The sequence below is a fragment of the Nymphaea colorata genome, chromosome 2 (genome assembly GCF_008831285.2).
Source record: "Nymphaea colorata isolate Beijing-Zhang1983 chromosome 2, ASM883128v2, whole genome shotgun sequence".
In the NCBI taxonomy this organism is placed as follows: domain Eukaryota; kingdom Viridiplantae; phylum Streptophyta; class Magnoliopsida; order Nymphaeales; family Nymphaeaceae; genus Nymphaea; species Nymphaea colorata.
Genome location: NC_045139.1, coordinates 4,740,874 through 4,762,781, shown reverse-complemented (window position 1 = coordinate 4,762,781; position 21,908 = coordinate 4,740,874). Strand labels below are relative to the sequence as shown.

Below are 21,908 nucleotides of genomic sequence, written 5' to 3'. Positions count from 1 at the left end.
GGTGGAGAATGTTGCTCTAACTCCTGTCGTGAAGGAGCTCGTGGGAACGTGTGCAAGTGTGAGTGCGTGAAGGAGCTTGTGGGGACATGAGTTCCATCGGTTCCAAATCCTGGGTAGTTAAAGAAGAATGGAGAAATTGGTGGGAGTGAAAAGTGGAAGAGAAGAGGATCATGGGAAAGCACGATCAGCAGTTGCTATTCTTGAGGATCAAGTTTTGCTTTTGTTTTTTTTAATGTTTCTCTTTATTTAGCCTTATCGTGTAGTTGAGTGGAGTGCGCTCAAAAGAAAGAAGAGAAAGAAAGAATTTTCTTCAGCCTCTGCCCTCTACCGTGTAGCCCCTTTGCTCTCTCTCTCTCTCTCTTTCTTTTTTTCTTGGGGCCCAGCTTGTGGTCTCCTTCAATGGGATGTGTGGCGAATTCTTTTGTCTCAGTCACAGCCTCCGTCAAGGTTGTCCGCTATCACCGTTGCTTTTCAATTTAGTTGTCGAGTGCTTTTCTACCTTATTTCGTCACGCTGTAGTCGTTGGCTTCATCACTACACATTCACTACCCCACTTGCAGACCTTCTCCAACCTCAAATATGCTAACAACTTTTTTCTGTTTGGCACTACTTCTCGCCAAAAAGATTGTGCGAACTTGGCTCATCTTTCGAGTTTTTGAACTTGTCTCTGGTATTTCTATTAATTTTTCGAAGTGTCACCTTTCTCTCATTCACGTAGATCCGGCCACGGTGCTTCTTGCGGAACCTTGTTTTGGGCGTAAGGATACTGGCTTGCCCATTAATTACTTGGGTTTTCATATTACGTTGTCTCCTCCTGCGCCTCCTTTTGAGATGGAGTGGAGCAGAAGTTGTCAGAATTGTTGGCAAGGAAATCTGTTTTTCCTACCAAGACGTATTACTCTTGCTAAGCACTTTCTTGCATCTATCCCCCTTCATGCATTGGCAGTCTTTCAACCTCCTATGGTTGTACTGAGAAGGTTTGGTAAAATCATTCATAACTTTATTTGGGATGGTGACCACCCTTCAGATTATCTTGCACGTTGGGATATGGTTGCCCTTCCCCATCTTCTTGAGGGTACTGGGGTTGTCAACCTTAGTCGGGCGTGTGAGTTCTTTTTGTGTTCTTGGTGGTGACATTTGGCAACTGTGCTTTCTTTCATCTCCCTTTTCATTTGTTCCAAATATGACCTGTCTTCCCTTAGTGACCGAAATATTTTCATCTCTCACACCTCTTCTTCACACTTTTTTTGTGGTCTGCTTTCTGCCATTCCTCTTTTCATCCGCCTTACTGACCTCCCACCACTTGCCCCCCCCATCTTGGCGTATTTCGTCTTCCTGTGAATTCACTTTTTCTTCCTATTACCTGACCTCTTTTGGTTCTTCTGTTGCATCGCTCTCACCCTGGTTTCTTTGGTCTTCTAGTCCCTCTCCTCGTGCCATTACTTTTGTCTGTTTTCTCCTTACTTGTCACATCAATACTTTTGACCACCTACAGCGCTTAGGTATTAGTTTAGTTAACCAATGTCTCCTCTATCTCGCTGTGGCTGAGTCTCGAGTTCACCTTTTTACCATTTGTCATTTTTTCTATAGTGTTTTTATCTCTGCATGGTCTTCCTTTGTTAGTAACTTCTCAAACTCACCCTCCATTCGGTTTTTGTTCATCTTTTGTCCTTCATCCCACCTGTCCTTTTCCTAAAGTCGTGTTTGGAGGTTGTGGCTCATTTCTTCTTGGTAACGCATTTGGGAGGAGCGCAACAACAAAGTCTTCAGGGGCACTTCTCATCATCGGAGTCTATGGCATGCCTTGTGCAGATAGATCTCCACTTTTCTATTTGGTTACGGCGCCGTCCTTCGTCTACTGCTGGGTGACTTTATTGTTCCGTTTGTCTACTCTCTATCCTCCCCTTTTTTATGTTTTATTGTGTTGTTAACTTGTACATTCTGTTCTTTTATTTTGTTTTTGCGGTTTTGTTCTTATAATTAGGGGATTTTTGTTCCTAAATTTTGTTATATATTTTCATTTTATCGACTCTCTCTCCCTCTCCTTCTCCCTCTCCCTCTCCCTCTCCCTCTCCCTCTCTCTTACCGTCAACATTTATTTTGGGTAAATGTTTCACTTCCTGTAAAAGGTAAAATTTTTCTATTCATTTATTTTGATAAAGGTAAAAGAAAAAAAATTACAAATTTTGCAGGCACCCAACTCAGTAAGCCAGAGGTTGGTCAGTGCCCCTGGGCCAAACCATTGAGCAAAGGAATTTTGATAATTTTATAAAAAAAAATGACCATACCATTTTTGCCCTCATAGTAGGGTTTTTCCATTTAATGAACAGGGTCATTTTGGTCATTTCTAATCCAGAACACATGTAATTTAAGGAGCCAATGGACCCTTTAAAAAAAATACATATAAAAAAGAAAAAAATAAGAGAGCTGGTAGACCCTCAGCCCTAGCTGCTTGGTAAGAATTACTGTCGACCGGTGGCGGAGCTACGTTATAGCTGGTGTGGACAATTGCCCGCACCGCCCACAAATTTTACCTTATTTATATATGAAAACATTCTTGATTTTTAGTTTTTTTTTTTTACATATGAGTGCTCCTTTAGTTTGAAATTTAAGTTTAGAGTGTAGAAATTTTTGGCACCCCCACTGCTGTCCACCCTTTTTAGACCAGATACTTCATTGGACAGCAAACATTCTTTTATTTAATAAATATTTTATTTTTACAGAGCTAATTGTGTATCCCAATGAATTGAAAGTTGAAAGTTGAAAGTTGGAACAACAAAAAATGTCCTCATTTATTTATTAGGCAATGTTTATTTGCAATTTAGAAACAGGGGCATAGCCATAAGGACCAAATTATAGTTTAAAGTTTTTGACAGGTGCTAAAATATTATTTTTCAAAATATTTGTATATGACACATAAACATTTTTAAAATTTATATGTAAATTAAAAAAACAAACAATTTTGAAGGGGGCAAAAGGCCCCTGTCTGCCCCTCTGCGGTGCCGACGACTCTTGGCATCACAGGCACGGCAGAGGGGGAGGCAGTTGCCACCCCTGATGTAACTCGTGTGGTCGCCCCTGTCGTGCTTTTTATATATAAACATATCTAAATAATGGATTCTCCTATGAAAGTTTGAGATTCAGTTTTTCCATTTAGTTTCTGAAAAGGCAAAAAGACTAATGGTGTTACATCCAGTGGTGCGTATACTTGTTGACTTAAAAAACAATAATAATATTCATTTAGTTGACCTGGATTTTCTGGTCTGACAAAAAAATTATTTTTTTTAACTTTGAAAATCTATGTTGAGAAAAAAAAAACAAGTTACAAAACCTGCTGAAATCAAGAAATTCCATGAGTAGAAAGTGGGCAAAAACTGGTTCTGTACATTTACTAAAGTTCAACGGAAATTATAAGCAAGTTATATAGGACAAGTAAATTTTTAAAAAAATGTACATGTAATTTTTGGGGAGGAAACTTTTGTCTCTGCGTCTGTCGACACTACTGTTCTCATCTCTCCTCCTTCCCTGTTGTTCTCTGCGTCTGCCTGACTTCCCTACCTGGGCTGGTGACTCGAGTGCCCCTCCGCCAAAAATCGAATCAGCTGAGCCGAGGGGAGGCACGCAGGGGGCCTTGGCCCCCCTCAAAATAAAAAGAATACATATAATTTTTTTTAAATCACTTAATCTATATAAAAATTTTATTTCTGCTCCTGTTAAAATTTTGAAAGTATAGTTCGGCCACTTGTAACTCCAAGCAAAGCCATTGGCTCTATACCACTTTGTCACTAGATTGATTGTCATCAGTTCATTTTCAAGAGGTCTACACCACTTTGTCATTCTAACTTAGAAATTCAAGGCTCACTCATTTGCTCTTCATAATTGAGTGAAATGTCTCTTAATTTTTGGAGTTTCTTCAGCACATGAAGTAGAAACGCGCACCAACCGTATAAATGAAAAGAAGAAAGTTAACAAGAAAGCTTCCTTCATAACTAAAATTTACTTAATTTCATTTAAATACATGGTTGAATTTTAAATAACAACATACTTCATTAAGAACCATAATTTCTATTGATTTCTTTGCTATTTGTTTATGACTCTTAACATGACACCTCAACACTTCTTCATAATTACACCATTATTTTGGTTCATTCTACTTTTGTACCAAACTCATGAGGCTTCTTAATTACATACTTCGGGTGAGCGAGAGGCTTATCCCACTGCCCGATGATTTCAAGCTTGCTGAGAAATATCCAAGAAAAAACTAACTGCCTATTAACGATATTTGTTCACACCAGATGAAAAAGTTCAGATGGAAAGCCTCTCCGAGAGAATTTTTTTCCTAGCAAACAGTTTGATATGAGGAACTTTCATTTTCCGAAGTTATATTTGTTTTAGTTCTATCATGGTATTTGGCGCTTTTTTTTCTCTTTTTTTCTGGGTGGGCAGGAAGTTTGTGAAGCCCACCACTCAACAGAGAGGCCGGGCCGGACAGATTAGACAACTCCCTTTTATGTGCACCACACCGCCCGCCCAGTTAAGCTACACCCTTATGGCTCGAAACCAAGGTCGGAGGCAGGTGGGCACTGTGTGGGCAATTGCCCACATGAACATACAAAAAATTCTCTTTTCATATTGATTTTCGAAGAAAATTTTGTTCATTTACATATTAGTGCCCTTTAAAAATTAATAATTTTATAACTAGTGCCCCTTCTCCAAACAAAACCCTGAGGACACAGCGATATTCTGCACAAGTTTCGGATGATTTGCACATTTTTAAATTAACTTCAATTTGACTTGGCAGATCCGACTAATCCAGCTAACATTTGCTTCAGACATCCAAATCTAGTCAGGATCTGCAGATGACTCCACAGATGCACTTCAAATCTCGAATTTGTGTTTCTTTATGCCACATAAGATGATTGAAGATTGACTCGGTAAGAATCAATCTTCGAATTGACATATTGTATTAACTCACAATGGTTTCACAAAGAAACATCTAGTTTGACAATTAAATGTCGATGTTTGAAACACATTTTTTCTCATCACCAACATAATTTGAGGGTTGATTCATATCAAATCACCTCTACATTTTGTTAAGGGAACAATACAATATTGAGATCCAAGAGCTCTTGTTCTTGGTCTTTTGGTTTGCATATTAGTTTCAATGAGTGGAAGTGCTGATTCTTCTGCATGTTGGTTGCCATGGATGAACAGTTTTCATTTGCAGCCACTCATTTGAACGACTTTTGAAAAGTTTTCATGGATCGTGTTTTGAGGACAAGTGGCTGGATGTCGTTCGATTCATCGAAGAATAGATGAACGGCATCGAAAAGAAGTTTGACCTCATCTGTTCATATGAAAGGTCACATCAATCGCGATCTCTTTTTGTTTCAATGACAAATGACTTGAGTGGTGGTTTAATCACTTGCAAGGATGACATCACAGCAAAAAAGGGCAGAGCCAAAAAATTTTTCAATGAGCGGGGCCGAATTAAAGTTTCTAAATTTTGACATGGGCCAAAATATCATTTTTCAAAATATTTATATAGGAGAAATAAAATTTTCTAAAATTTACATGTAATTTTTTTAAATCAAAGTTTTGATGTTGGTCAAGGGCCCATGCGGGAACCCCCTTTGGCTCCGCCCCTTATCACAATACTGGATTATCATAAATCTATTGTCCAGGACAAATGTTCTAGGCCATGTTTTATAGTCTTGTGTTCGGGATCTAAGGCGATTTGAGATTCTCACATATGTTGAAATACTCCTACCATCCAACCTTCCCTGTCTCTTGGGTCTCAAATCCATGAATTTCTCAAGCAAACACCCCAAAACGGGATTTCTTAGGCAAAATGAAGTTTTTGCCGCTCAAAACCCCGTTTCGGAATGTCATCCAAACACGACATAAAAGTTTCACACGCATTATCAGATAGACGAATAAAAGCGGAAGGCTATAAGCCCAACAATGCAGAATAAATCCCAAGAAAGGCCTATCTATCATGAGGAAACCTCGGCCACTGCTTTGAACAGCTTTGCCTTCCAAGATTCCTATCTCTTTAGAGCCTCTTTCAACCAAGTAGGGATGTCAACAAATCAAAATTGAATTGGATGTACCCTTAACTGTATCGTTTTTTTTTTTTTTTATCAAATCAAAATTGAATTGGATGTACCCTTATCCGTTTTTTTTTATATATATCCATAGATTCAGTTTGAACTTTGGATTCAAATATGAACAAAGAAAAGTTGTATCTAAATCCAATTTCACAATTTGAATATGATCCGAATCCGATTCTTTTATTCAAATCCAAATCCAAATCTAAATTTTAAACCGAATCTAACTGATTTTCAAGCACGGCCCTTAATTAACAACTCGCTCCTCTCTATCACTTTTCTATGGAACATTTGGCAAGAAAGTCCTCGAAGAGAATAAATTTTATAGACTTCACGTTCTTAACAAGTCTAAGCGGGCCTTAAAAGTTGAACGTTTATGCCTTCGAGCGCACGACTAAAAGTCTCGTGCTTCAAGCATAACTTTCTTTGGTTCAAGGGAAAAGAACAAATACAAGTCTCAGTAAGTACTTTCCAAGACACTACTGGAAATGCTCAACGAAAGTTTCTTTGCATTAGTTTTCCTAGAGAAATTGCAATGCAGATGAAATTGATAGTTTGGTTTTATATAACTCAAAATCATATGTTTGAATTAATTATCATCTTCGATTGGTAATCATTGGCGACATAATCAAGGGTAGAGCTAGAAATTTTTAATGAGGGGAATCAAATTAAAGTTTTTAAATTTTGACTAAAACCAAAATATCATTTTTCAAAAATTTTATATAAAACAAGTAATTTTTTTAAAAATTTACAATATAAATTAAAAAAATTGAGGTGAGGCCAACGCCCAACTTGACTCGGTCTCATGGACATAGTCGTTCGCAATAGTTTTATCATTCGCAATAGTTTTATCAGGAGAAAAACAAGTGTTCATCATGCTTTATTTTTGCTGCTTAGGCTGACGTTTCATGCACCCCAAGATTTTTATGAGAATTCTTAGAGAGAGAGAGAGAGAGAGAGAGAGAGGGGGGGAGAGAGGAACACCTGAACCGTTTGATTTAAGATCGGACCGTTCATATTTGATGTCTATGAATGTTAAAGAAAATGTAGAGTTAGGGTTATATATATATATATATATATAAAGGCATGAATCAAAAGAAAGTAGCCACAGAGCCAAGGGACACAATCATCTCTGCATCTATCGGATGTCTCTCAAAAAACAAATCAAAAGAACTTTCTCTATCCAACAGATTTCATTTTTTGATATCGGTTTGAATTGTTTCATGATATTTGAAATTGGTGGCGACTCATTGTTTAACACTGTTTAAATAATTTCAAGTTATTTTTTATTGTTTTCATATTTTAAATATGCTCTTAACAGTACGTTTTTTCCTATTCGTAATTAATTCATCCAAACTTTTCAATCGCAGAATTAGCAGCTTAACTAATTAAGTTTAATTTCTAATATCCTAAATATAGCACCTCATTAAGCATTAAGAGGCACAACACAACCGGACAGCGAGGTGGCTCACATCAAAGAGGCCAATGCTTTAAATCTCGTGGTAATTGTCACGTTTCGATGTGTCATTCATCTAAATTGCAAACAGTCACAAATAAAACACTCCAATTGATAGGTATACTCGGGACCGGAACCCAAGGTAGGGCCTGCGATAGCTCTGACCTCACCTAGAAAAAATTAAAAGAATTTATAGGTAAATTTTAGAAAATTTCACTTGTTTTATATAAAATTTTTAAAAAAATGATATTTCGGCATTAATCAAAATTTAGAAACTTTAATTCAGGGGTTTTAGGATGAAGGCCAATTAAACAAATAAAAGGGGAAAACGTGTCGGATGTGAAGTCAATGGGACTGAAAAAGCAGATTTATTTATTAATAAAGCCGAAGTCATGGAAAATCTTAATGTTATAATGCTGCATGGAAGAATGTGATGTCATATTATTATTTGAGCCAAAGTCTTGGCTTTGGACTTTCAAAAGCCAATGTATGTGGCAGGTGCATACTGCCATATAAACTAACGGCTAGGGCAGAAAGCACTAAAGGGATGTCAATATATCGGATTTGAATTGGATATTAGATTGAACTGGGTATAAAAAAAGTTTATATTTTATTAATAATTTGGATCGGATTCGGATTTAAATAATGACATTTGATCGGATTCAGACATACATGAATATTCAATCGGGTTTGGATATCGATTCAGATCAAATTTGGTTTTAGACAAATATCCTATATCTAGTGCTCTTAAATTTTGAAAATTAGTAAAATTTGGATTCAGATATGAATATAAAAATCGGATTTGGATTGTAAAATCAAATTTAATATTCGGATTCATTCGGATATGACTTATTTTCTTTATTTGTATATGAATCCAAATCCAAAATTCAAATCCGAATATGTAAATATCCAAAAAAAGTGGGTGTGATTTATATCCGATCCGAATTCGATCCATAATAAGCACCAGTCTCTATGTTATAAAAAGTTTTAAATTGTTTTATATTAATATATCAACTGCCACAGTGCTATATAATCTGATTCCATCTCACATTGGCCCATTTTCTAAGGGGGGCATATCGGCCCCATGTGCCGGCCAAGATAAAAGGTTTTCGGTTCATATGAACAAAACAACAACTAGATCTCTATGTGCAGCACATGGGGTCTATGAGACAGACCAATACTGCTTCACCCAGGGTGGAGCCACATTTAGGCAGTTGCCCACACAGTCCCACAAATATAGAATAAATTATATGGACAAAGCTATGACATTGAAAGGGTTGCTTACAACACCCTATACAACTAATTGTTTGCAGAAATTGCGCAGGTTGCAGAGTTCATTAATCTGCACATCCCATACAAAATTTAGTTACTCAACTTTTTTTCATTACTAGGTGTCAGATCTGCAGTTTTGAGGTCCGACTTCTCCACCCCTCCCCCTTACAATTCGATCTCAAATCCATGTTGGGGTGGATACTTTTCAACTAATGTGGGTTTCAGATCCCCTCAGATATTGTTAGGAACAACACAAATTCTTCTCTCAGCACTTTCAAGAGGGGGTTAGAAGCAACAAAGAAGAAGACAAAGATTTACGTGGTTCGGAGCAATAATCTCCTACGTCCATGGTCGCACAAAACTTTCACTATTCACTCATAGATGAACACTGACACTCTTATAAAAGAAGACCCAAGAAAACTACGGCCCTCCTCTTAACATAAGAATTAGAGCGAAACCCACATTAGTACAAAATAACATAAATGCCCTTACATAATAAAAAAATCCATCAGGGGCTAACGCCCCCGAACCCCCAACCTTACATAAACTGCGGTATTACATATGAGTGTCCAGTATGGATCAAGTTCCATACACCAATAGATATGAGATCCGTGAGCAATCAAACACAATCTAATTGATAGAATGGTTTGTATCAATGAGGTAGGCAGTTCATATCATAGCTGCAAAAAACTTTCTCGCTTTTTTAACGACGAGGTTTTTTTTGGGTTAAAAGAGCTAAGAGCTGGTTAAGGGCTGCAAGATTGTTTCACTCACTCCCTATGTAAATGATCAAATATAAACACAAAAAACACAGGTTTTTTTTCAAAAAAAAAACTCGATAAACAAGTTAAACGTTTAAAACTTAAAAAAAATACTTTTTTTTTTCAAAAAAACGTTAAAACGAAAAAAACGTGAAAGAACCATGTTAAATTGTCTAGTTGAGTAAATTGCAGGCCCAAAAAACTGCTGTAGAATGAGCCCAAATGATGTTTTCTTATCTTGAGGTGTGGGAAAACCTTGATATTGTGATGTTTGAAAATTCTATTTAATTCAAAGTTAACGTTTTCTACCAAAAGGGAGTGTTTGATTTCTTGGGTTAACATTTCTCAAACCTTCTCTTCTTCATGGGCAACTCAGTTCCCATAACCCCTTTAAGTTTCTTTGTTTCAATTTGAAAGCATGCAAGGCAGAATTTTTAAAGGTAGGTCTCTCTCTCTCTCTCTCTCTCTCTCTCTCTCACACGCACACACACACTCTCTCTTTCTCTCATATGTGGAGTGCTCATGGCACCCAAAGTTTGTTTAATTTTATGTTAATGCTTTGATATATTTTATTGTTTATATATATAAGTGTCCCTAAAAAAACATTAAAGATATTGAATTAGTTTCCCTCCACCCAAAAATTTCGGGGTCCGCCAGTGCTACTGCTCATTGTTGAATTGTGGATAAAGGGATGAAAAAAGCTGCTGGTGACTAGATCAGATTGTAATAAGTGGCGCAGCCACATGTTGCTCACACCAGTCTCTTAAAATTTTTTTATTTTTAAATGAGTATATATATATATATATATATATATATATATATATATATATATATATATATATATATATATATATATAAAAGTGTCCCACTAGATATGAGTATTTTTAAATGAGTGCTTTTTCAGCAAATTTTTTTTTTGGCTCTTCCACTTATTTGTAGTACCAAAACAATGATTGAAACATGATGTTTAGCCCAACAAATGGGGACTTTTTCAAGGTCATCCCTTGATATGGCTGTAAGCAACTGTTTAGTTCTCACACTTTGTGATGATACATAAAAATGACAAGGGAAAACCCATGATGTAACAATTGAACTTGAAATCCTAAAATTCAACATGAAAGAGAAATAAAAATAGTAAAAATTGATGTGTCTGAGAGAGAGAGAGAGAGAGAGAGAGAGAGAGAGAGAGAGATATTGACCTGACCCCATTTCCGAAAGGTGTACGCTCCACGGAGCCCAATCTGAAACTTAAATACACGTGGAGCCCAATCTGAAACCTTAAATACATATGTTGGTCCTGAGTTTAGGTCCAATTATATGGGGCAGCTCCACGAAATCCGAGTCACTACTCCAAAACCAATTGAAAATGTGTTAATCATATATTTAGTACCCAATGAAAAAAAAAATTGGGTTCTCTCCAATTTAATGTTGATATTTTTTGATGGCTGTGTTAATAATGTGTTCTTTGGGACCACGCAAATCAGGACTTATGTCACAAGAAACAAAGGAAGGCAACAACAAATGAAAGAAGGATAATGACTTGCCTTTTCATTTTTGCTTCTCTCTCTTTCACTCTCTTTGGCCACACCTGTTCACTAGTCGCCAATGAAATGACGACGGGGTTCATAAGTCTAAAGAATATATATATATATTGCTACAAAGTATAGTTACAAATAATGTTTTGGATTTGTGAGGTTTTTTCTATAAATTTTTAAAAATTTTTAAAAACTAAAAATGAGAAAAAAATAATATAAGTGAAAAACTGATAAATTTGCAGCAAATAAAAAAAAAACACTGTTTGACATTGAAAAAATGAAAAAAAGTGAAAAAATGTTTTTTTTTTCAAAAAACACTTTTTTTTAAGTTTTAAATGACTAATTAATTTATCACATTTTTTTTCTGAGACTATACTACAAAGTATAAACATGAAAGAAAATACAGTCGTTGTGACGAGTGATCGCAACAATTACTGAAGCATAGTAAAAAAAAAATCGTTTTTTTTAATGTAAAAAAAAGTCATAAATTAACTAGTCCTTTAAAACTTAAAAAATGCATTTAAAAAAAAGTTAAAAAAAGCGCGTTTTTTGACACGTTTTTATGTGTTTTTTTAGTTTTTTTATTTTCACAATTTTTTTTTCATTTTTTATTTACTGTAAATCTCTTTTGATATTTGTGTTATTAGTTTCTTATTTATTTTACTTTTTTTAATTTTTTAAAAATTTTAAAAAGTTTTTCCTTTTTTTTTTTAGTTTGTCGTATTATACTAAAACAAATTTACTGTTTAAAACTCCGTTATTTGTGACTACAAATTATAAACCATCGATATTAGAAGAAGTGATTCGGGAACAACAAATGTATAAAAAATTTAGAAGAATATTTATGAATAGGAGAATTTCAAGCGGACCCAAGCGGGAAGCGAATCCGTAGCGAGGAAGCGAATCTCGGAGAAAGGAAGCGGGATTCAAGGTCCACAAAAGGGGTAAAACCGGAAAAGAATTATTCAGGGGTCGTTAGTCAGCCTGTTGGGGGTATAAAAGGGACAGCCTTCCGCGGCTCTGGGTTGAGCAGGAAGGAGACGAAAGTTCCACCCAGGGGACAAGCGAACTCCTCATCATCGTCCCCTGCCATCCCATAAGAGGGAAACAGAAGAGAAAAACGTTCGGAAAAGGAAGCGGTCCGCCGTCGACCGATCGCCGGAATGGCGGAGCTTCCGGTACCGCCGCCGTCGGCTGGAACCCCGGGAAAGGAGCAGCAGGCTGCCGGAGTTGGAATTCTGCTACAGATCATGATGCTCGTGCTGTCGTTCGTCCTTGGCCACGTCCTCAGACGCCACAAGTTCTATTATTTTCCTGAAGCCAGCGCCTCTCTGCTGATCGGTACCTCTCTCTCTCGTTCACCCTCTCTTTTCCTTTTCCATCAACCCTTTTCTTTGGTTTCCCCTTCTTGGCTTAAGAAAAAATTGTTGAACATCTTGAGAATGCGCCGATCAAATTCTAGTTTCCTTATGTTTCCAGTTGCCAAAAGAGCGGGTTCACATGTTTATCCAAGTGCGGGGTTCTAGTAATGGATGAAGCGGACGGCTCTAACGACTAGTCTTTTTGAACTAATTCATACGTCCAGGGGTTGCTTGTGGTTTTTGTGACTATTATTTCTTCGTATGAATTGATCTTTTGTTAGGTTTCAAATTTCATGCTTGTTTTGGGCCTTAGGCTTAATCTGGACTCAAGTTTTGAAATATTTGGCTGCGTTTTAACGCCATTGTTTCGTCCTGTTTTGCCTTCTGGAGGGTGTTTGTTTTTTTTCTTTTTCAACTAGGGTCTAGGGTTTCTTGCTTGTTTAAGCGTCAAAATAGCTGGGCTTCCGGTTATTGACCTCCTTGAGAATTGTTTCCTCGCCCCCCGATGAGTGCATAAATGGGAAGTCGACGTGAGCAAAGAAAGAAAGATTTGACAACGTTCATATCTGGGACGTCCTTTATTCTTTGTTTAAGATGGATTCAAATAGGAACCTTAAATTTTATGAGGGCAACCGATGCTTGTAGCTTCCATGTTAATATTAATATTATCATTAGAATAATGCATCTCAAGTGAAATTGGGTTAACAATTTTGACACCAGGGTTTGGGCTTCTTTGGGCATTCTTGTTTTGTGGGATCAGCATCAAGTCTTTCCTTTGTTGCTACTAGGTGCGATCTTATTAGTGGCAAGGTGGCATAGCGAGTAGAACAATATAATATGGATTCCGTTTTATAGCTGGAGAATCAACTTGCATTTACTGAATTGTTTGACCCGTATCTGTATCTTCCCTTATAACATTTTTTACTGATTGTCACGCCTTTATGCAAGGACCTCTTTTTTTGTTCTTAGGGTTGGGACAAAGAAGACATGTATGATCAAATCATCTTGTACTCATTTGGCTCTTTTCCTTGTGACAGGTTTAACTGTTGGTGGCCTTGCCAATATATCAAACACAGAAACAAATATCAGGTTTCCTCATTTCTTTTTTTACACTGACCTTTATCATCATCATCATCGTTTATCATCATGACTATTAGTAACATTGTCTTTATTAGACATTACTGTATCTGATCTGTTCATGATTTTCCCTGTTTTGCAGAACATGGTTCAATTTTCATGAGGAGTTTTTCTTCTTGTTTTTGCTACCACCAATTATATTATATCCTGAAGCTGTTGTTTCTGTTTGCTACTTTTTATTCGTACATTCAGTTCTGATTCATTTTCTGAAACTTTTTTTTCCTTGACAAGTACCTACTCAATCAGGTTTCAGCTTACAACCTGTAAGTGCAACATATCTGTATCATTCCTGGAAAATTTACATATTTTTCTGGAACCAATATTTATTCTGAATTCACCTGAGTTTGGTTCTTTGGCAGAAACCATTTTTTTCAAATTTTGGAGCCATAGTCACATTTGCAATTCTAGGGACGTTTATTGCTTCTATTGTGACAGGATTACTTGTGTAAGTTTATGTTTCATTTTCTTGGATTTTTTTACGCTTGATAGTATTTCTACAGTTTCACTGCAATGGCGTTTAATTCACGAGAATGCTATTTGTATTTCAGTTATCTTGGTGGACTAATGTTTCTCATGTATAAACTACCGTTTGTTGAAAGCATGATGTTTGGATCTCTTATATCAGCAACAGATCCTGTGACCGTGTTATCCATATTTCAGGTATGATATTCTCTTTTGATGCAACAGTCAAACTAGATGCATGCCCTAACATCATGTATGGTCTATGTCTATTAACTTCATCTACTATGTGTGGATTATTACTGCATCCAAGCTTCTTTTCTTTTGTTTTACCCCCAACTTGGATGTTGGTGTATGGCTTGAAGTTCAAATGACAAATCTGGATGTCTGCTGTTTACTTGAATGCATTTCATTATTTGTGTTCTAGCTGATTATCGTATCATATGGAATTTCTGCAGGAACTAGGAACAGATGTGAATCTTTATGCGCTGGTGTTTGGTGAATCTGTCCTGAATGATGCAGTATGTTTGGTGGCCTCTTTTTCTATCTACAATATCTTATTCTTATGGACCAAACTTTTAACATATATATTTTTTTGGACGATTCAAAGATGGCAATTTCATTGTACAGGTTTGTATCAAGCTTATTACTTCTGTGAACTGTAAAATTGAACCTCTCCCATGGATAGTTGGTATTTATACTGTAAGTACTTCTATACGCAGGACGATGTCATCTGTAAATGGTCATGCAACATCCAGCAAAAGCATCTTCTTTATCATTCTAAGATTCCTTGAGACTTTTGTTGGTTCATTGTCATCCGGTATGTCTTCAGCATCCAGATTATTTTCTAAAGCAGGCCGATAATAAAGAATAAATGATTTTCTAGATTGTTTAGTGTTCTTTTGTTAATAGTTTCAGTTTTTCTTGAGCATCACTCGTTCAATAATTAGAAACACGTTATCTTATGTTTGTATCCTGGTTGACACATATTATTGTTAAGGTTGTAAGATTCAGGATGCTTAATGGACATGTGTATGTGTGTGCCCACTTTTTTTTCTTAATTTTGGGCTTTGGAGGTGCATTTCATATGGGATCCAGGTCAAAATTGATAAATGAAACTTAAAAACGTAACAGTTGAAGGAAATGTTTTGCTGGTGATGATACTTTTGAAGTTCAAACTCAATATACTTTAGCTATCTTCCGTGTGCTTGCCTTAGCATGAGATATTATAAATAAATATATATATTATAGAGTGATTGGTGGATACCAGACCACTGGGTAAGGGATAAAAGCCACAGACCTCTTAATTTCGTGTTAAAAAGTGTTTTAAACAAAATATGAACCTTCTAATGTGTTTAGAAACATTAATTTAATATAAATCATGATTTAGTTCAAGTTATTTTTGTAAAAAAAAAAAAATCGATCTTTTAACTCTCAAAATTTTGATATTATAAGAGCCGTTCATTTTTTTATTAGTAAAAAAACATTATTTAAGTAAGACAATGTGTTCAAACCGTGTTTTCTGATGAACATGCTGTATGTTGAGATATATCTTGATTTTGTCGTTTTAAAGCTTCCTTGTGCTATTGAAGGTGCATTTCATCTTTATTAATAATTGTTTTGGTACTTTGGGTTCCCCTTTTTTGCAGGAGTGAGCGTGGGCTTTATTTCTGCTTTGATATCCTTCTACTCATGTTGCACTTGTAAAGGCACCTGAAAAATCAGTATCAGATTATGTAGTGCGTCTTTCTGCTTGAGAGAACTACATTAGAAGCACATGTCTGTTCACCCATCAACAATGTAAACATGCCAAAATTCTGGACATTAAGACAATGGGTATGGATTTTAGGGATAGTTTTCCTTGGTTTCTTAAGGAGCTGGAGTGATTTAGGTTATAGTTCATAATATAGTGGCATAATAAACAAGTACTTACCTTTTCAGTCTCACCATGCTAGTGTCCCCTTGGTGGCAAACGCTAAAAATTTCGAGTTTGCATGTTATGCTAAGAGGCATTCCTTCTACTAATGTTTACTTGGTTGTGAAACAATCATAGTTACAAATATTGCTAACGGGTTTTAAGCGTCGAGATTTTTCTTGGGTATTTAGCGGCAAAGCTGGAAAATCTTGGAAAAAATTTCGGCAATTTTTTAAGAAAAGAAAAAAAAAATTAAAATTAAGAAAAGTAAAATAAATGAAAAAATAACAAAAAAAACATAAAAATATTTTGATAAATGATAAAAATGATCTTCTAGTAATGATAGAAATGAAGATAAATATTTAACTTAAGTTTTAAACTTTAAAGCAAAAATAATGTAAAATAATGAGAAAAAATGTGATGAAAACATGAAAAAGTCGTTTTGGAGTTTTGCTTTTCAAAAGCAGGAAAAGGACAGGCTTCTTTTGTTTTTTTTTCCATTGCTTTTAATGTTTTTGTCAGGTCTTTTTCAAAAAAGATGGGTTTTTTGTGACTATGGAAACAATTGGCCTAGCTGTGGATAGGCAACCAGCGAATTCACAAGTTTACCTTTCTTTGGCAAAAGGGACTAGGAAAAGTACAGAAAATTTCTTGACAACTAAAATGCCATTAACGACTTCTTGGTTTCTTTGAAGCCTTGTATTGGTGCATCTACTTATCTGGAGATTCTGGACTAACTGTTTTTTCATGTATATATTAATAATTTAATATTGTTCGTCCATGGGTTTCATGCTTTTCAATAGAAGTGTTGGGAGCCTTAACCATCGCCATACCTTTTTAAATATGCTGGTCTAGATATTGACAAGTAAGTACAAGTTCACACCTTTTAATCATGTCAGTCTATTTCTTTTTTATTTTTTTTTAGAATCCTTGACATGCTTATTTTCTTCTTTGGCTCAGTCTTCAGAATTTAGAATGCTGTCTGTTTGTCCTCTTCCCCTATTTCTCGTAAGCAACTTCATATGCCTCCTGCAGTCCTTGTGTTTCTCATGGAAATTATTGTTTGTCTGGTATATAATGAACTGATTACTGCCATGCAGGTACATGCTTGCTGAAGGTCTTGGCCTTTCCGGCATCGTCTCGATACTGTTCACCGGAATAGTAAGTCCATTTCCCAATGGATGGCCTATCTTAGTTGGGTTCATCCCATGTTTTTTTTTTTGTAATTTTTGTTTTTTTCAGGTTATGAAACACTATACTTTCTCGAACTTATCAGAAAATTCCCAAAGATTTGTTGCTGCATTTTTCCATTTGATATCGTCATTGGCGGAGACCTTCATGTAAGATGGTGTTTGATTTCTGTTGGACATTGTGTTTTATTCTCATGTTCATGAAATATTTGTACCCTTCTTCCATATGTGCAGATTTATATACATGGGCTTTGATATTGCAATGGAACAACAGAGCTGGTCGCACGTTGGATTTATCTTTTTCTCAATTGTATCCTTCATACTTACATGCAGATTACTTCATTCAGTTTAGCTCTAGAAGCTGATAAAAAATATCATTTCCTTGACCTTCTGGCTTGTGACTCCAGTTATTCATTGGTATTGCAAGGTAAATTGATAACTCATCATGATTAACTAATTTGCATTATCTTCATAGGTGAATTCAAACAAGAAAGATAGCATGTTTAGACTTCTCTGTTTGTTGCTTGTACTCTTTTTTCTTTACCGTGGCCTGTTTAAATTTTACTTTTCTTTGTCAACAATCTTCTGGATGATTCAGCCTAGTAGCCAAACAAAGCCTTTCTTTTACAGTGAAGCAAAACTATTGCTTTCAAACAAATCCGCTGGTTGCATTTGACATTTTTCACCTCTAAAACTCTATGAATGACTAAATGTTGGTTGCTTGCAATATTTTGTTTTTTCAAGTGGATTTTTTAGATGATAATAGTAATTCCATGGTTTCTAAATTTCTATTGAGCTGTTGCTTTTTCGCTGTTCTATTGGGTTCATGATGATTTAGACATATCATATAGTGCTGCTGACAATGGCTAACAATCATATTTTCTGGTTTATTACATTATGACAAATGACAATGAATGCTATATTGTTCTTTTTTAGCAGATTTAATTTAATCTTTTGCTATCTTTATTTTGAAGGGCTGCAAATGTTTTCTCATGTGCCTTTCTGGTCAACTTGATCCGACCAGCAAACAGGCAGATACCAACAAAACATCAAAAAGCACTTTGGTATAGTGGTAAGATTAGAAGTTTTATTGTCATTCTAGATGACTCTTTTCATTTTAATCAGTTAGGTTATCTTGAACAGGATTGAGAGGTGCAATGGCATTTGCTCTCGCTCTGCAGTCTGTCCATGATCTTCCAGAAGGACATGGACAGACAATATTTACTGCTACAACTGCAATAGTTGTCCTATCGGTATGTCCAATGAGGTTACTAAGAAAAACAGCCAATTTCTATTAGTTTCGTTAATATATTGTCTTGCAGATATTTTCTTTTGATGGTATGTCTATGTGGTTTACTGACTGTTACTTTGCATAAATGCCTTAGGTCCTGCTAATTGGAGGTTCGACAGGAACTATGCTTGAAGCTTTGGAAGTTGTCGGTGATGGTTATAGCAGTCGGTTAGATGAGGCAAGTTTCCTTTACCCATGTTTAGGGCTGCGAATTGAACCAAGTAGCTTGTTGTTGAACCTCTTCAGCTGGTATGGTGCTCATGTCAACTCGGATGAGCTGAAATCAAGTTGGCTATATAGAATTAGTGAGTCGACCACCAGCAAATTGTCCTTCTTCAAGTTTCAGCTCATTTAAGCTTATTCACCAAATGAACTACCAATTGGCTTTTCAAACTTATTTGTGTCTAACACACTCACACACCATGCCTGCCATTTTTTCTTTGTAAAAAGTGGGCCCCGTCCTTGCTCTTTGGTGAAGGAAAAGTGAGTGGTGGGCCCCATTAATATATATATATATATATATAGTTAGTAGATTTGTCATTCATGGTCTGGTATTTTTAGTCGTTTTCCAAAATCTTAGTCATACAAGTTGATGCAGGGATGCTTAAAAAGTGTAGGATGGAAAAGAAGCATGAAAATTCAATGTCTAGAGCAGATTTATGAGCTAAGAAAGCTAAGACCATTAATATTAAACCTTTTCAGAATCTGATCTACACATTGAATTTTAATGATGGACATTTTGTGTCCATTTAGATGGTTGGATCTGTGACAATTAGACAGATAACCAGCTGGACAGCCTTCATATGACAGATATAATCTGGATGGAAAAATCAAAGGCCTCTATGTATATGTATGTGTTCTTTGTACATGCTGCCCTCTGATATCTACACGCTAAATCAATTCATTTCTTATTTACTTTATTTATAATTTCATGTCATCTTACATAAACTCGAGCAAAAAGAGACTTGTGCCTTTATTATGCTTTATATGATCTCACAGTTGTTAAGTCACACCTCCGACCTAAAGCTCAAGCTTCAATCCAGCTTAAACTCAAAACATTATTAAAACCCAAAGTTCAAGAGAGAATGGTGAAAAGAACTGTATTTGTCACTGCACGACTACCTTGCAGCTCATGACAAACACGATACACTTTGACCTTCTCAGAAAAATTATACTGCACTCACCTTGTTTGACTCATTCAGCTCTTTCCCCATGCATACCTGCAATACAAAATAAATGTCTGCAGATCTCCCCTTTTGGTTAGACACAGTCTGATTGTCTACTCAGCCCCAGTGTGATACCTCAGTTAACGGGCCCATCCCTGTTTACATCGCATTGGTCATACCAAAGCCTGTTACCAGTTACCATGAATCTTTATCTTTTTTTTTTTTTTGATCCTTATGGCTAATGTTAAAGACCCGAGATCAAGTCCCATCTCTCTGTTGCCTGTGCTTTTTCCATGCTGTTGTTTTGCTAAGGCTTGGTGATTGGGTCACACCTTCGTGGCTTCGCCATTTAAAACAGACAAAGAAAAAAAAGAAAAAAAAAAAGAAACCATTTTCTGAGGATTAAATTCACTCTAGAATTTCTGGAGGAATTTTTTTCCCCAAAGCAGTGATTTTCTTAGAAGTCCAACCATACACCATACAGACACACATCATATACGTATTTATTTCATTCGTTAATTTATTTTCGTTAGACAGAGTTTGGTCTGTCTGGCGTTCTTTTCTGTCAGAGTACATACATTGAGGGGCACTGCACTACTTAATTCCATATATCTCCATTTCAGAGCTTTGATGAAGAAGAGAACAATTACATTGCTCCGACCTATGAGGAAGAAGCATCACCTGGGCAGAACTTGAAAATGAGACTAAAAGAGTTCCACAAAAGGTTCTCTTTAAATCACCTTATAATTCCATCCTCATTCTCCATTCCCCTTCTCGTTTTTCACTTTCAAGTGTTTTTCTATCCCCTGGATTTTGTGCACTTAAACTGCAACCTGGGTTTGAGTGATTACCCTTGCCATCCCTTCCCTCTCCAATGGATGGCTTATGCAGGGGGTGGCACACACATGGAGTTTGAACACTTCACACCATTCTTATAATTACATTACTTGATTCATATATGTTGGTTTCTCTTGTTGCAGTACTACATCTTTCACTGCACTTGATAGGAATTACCTAACACCATTCTTCACAGCTCAGAATGGAGATGGAAATGGTATGATCACGAGGCCTTAAGTCCTACAATGTCCATTGTGTCTAAAAAGTCCATCTCATGTTTTGATTTTTGTTTAATCTTTGACCAGAAGAGTCGTCGTCTTCGTCACACCGTGGAAGAGGCAGCAGCTTTGGCAGACGAGGTGACTTGTTATGAGCATTACAAATCCACCGCAACTGATGGTCTATGCTGCGGGCCTGTGGGAATGGATCTTTAGACCTGCAGTCTGCAGAATGTATATAATTATATAAACATCCAGCAACTACACAAGTTAACGGTGGTTTCAGCATCATCAAGCCGAAAATTTGACGTTGCTTGTATGCTGGAGGTAAGTAGGTGGGGTGTAAATGTAAAAGGGAGTTGTTTTTGAAGCATACAGATTATAGGCCAAGCGGCAGAGAAAAAGGGGGACATGGTTGAGATGAACTCATTAAAAACCACAGTTTATAGTTAAATCACGACGGGACATGTTTCTTATTGGCATTATGATGGGAGTTATTCTGAAAAGGCCGCGTCATTCAAGTATGATATAGGTGGGAGAAAACTCGAGTTAGCTGCAAGATTTGTTGAATATGAGAAAATTCTAAAACATTTTTCTTTTTATTGATTGAAAACGCAAACTTTTAACAAATAATAATATCATCAGGACCTTGAATTAATGTGTTAATGTTTATCTTTTGGGAGGTATGGGTAGAGAAGCGCCAAGGGCCATCAGGCGCCACGCATGGAATGAAACCTTCTTGAATCTTGGCACCCTTTGAGAGCCACTTCTCTCACGGTCTCATGTTGCCATATCAGCAAAAAGCAAGATAGATCTGATTCATGGATTTAAACTTTGAAGTAATCAACCACCCCCATGTTGTTTGTAGTGTGATTTACGATCTGTGAGCGTGATCTGTTCAATTGTTCTTCTATCTTTGCACCGGATGGATAAATGTCAAACCACCAAGGTGGTATAACTGCTCTTGCACTTCGAGTCTATGGTGATTCGCCGGTGGTAACGCAGTAAACGAGAACGCCCCATTCTTTCATGAACACTTCTGGGGGGAAATGGATTATTCAAATGATTTTGCTTGCAACGGAGGGACCTGGTAAACGAGTTCTCAGCTGGGATGAAAGGAAGAAGACCATGGGCTATGTCCCTAGTGTCCTTAAACACGCATGTTGATCCAAGATGAATGGTGGGATGAGGCCCATAAGA

General features: G+C 36.4%; 1 protein-coding gene across 1 annotated transcript; it reads left to right on the top strand.

The window, feature by feature from the left end:
• Positions 1-12,164: 12,164 nt before the first annotated feature.
• Positions 12,165-21,193, top strand: LOC116248215 (sodium/hydrogen exchanger 6-like). The gene is made up of 22 exons (XM_031620875.2): positions 12,165-12,475; positions 13,533-13,584; positions 13,715-13,774; positions 13,871-13,895; positions 13,992-14,077; positions 14,181-14,292; positions 14,550-14,612; positions 14,702-14,721; positions 14,814-14,911; positions 15,741-15,769; positions 16,840-16,871; positions 16,967-17,014; positions 17,107-17,167; positions 17,249-17,346; positions 17,431-17,506; positions 17,604-17,623; positions 18,171-18,268; positions 18,340-18,449; positions 18,582-18,665; positions 20,277-20,377; positions 20,634-20,707; positions 20,796-21,193. Exons 1-22 carry the CDS (start codon positions 12,298-12,300, stop codon positions 20,861-20,863), a joined length of 1,593 nt encoding a protein of 530 aa, XP_031476735.1. The 5' UTR covers positions 12,165-12,297; the 3' UTR covers positions 20,864-21,193.
• The last annotated feature ends 715 nt before the right edge of the window (positions 21,194-21,908 follow it).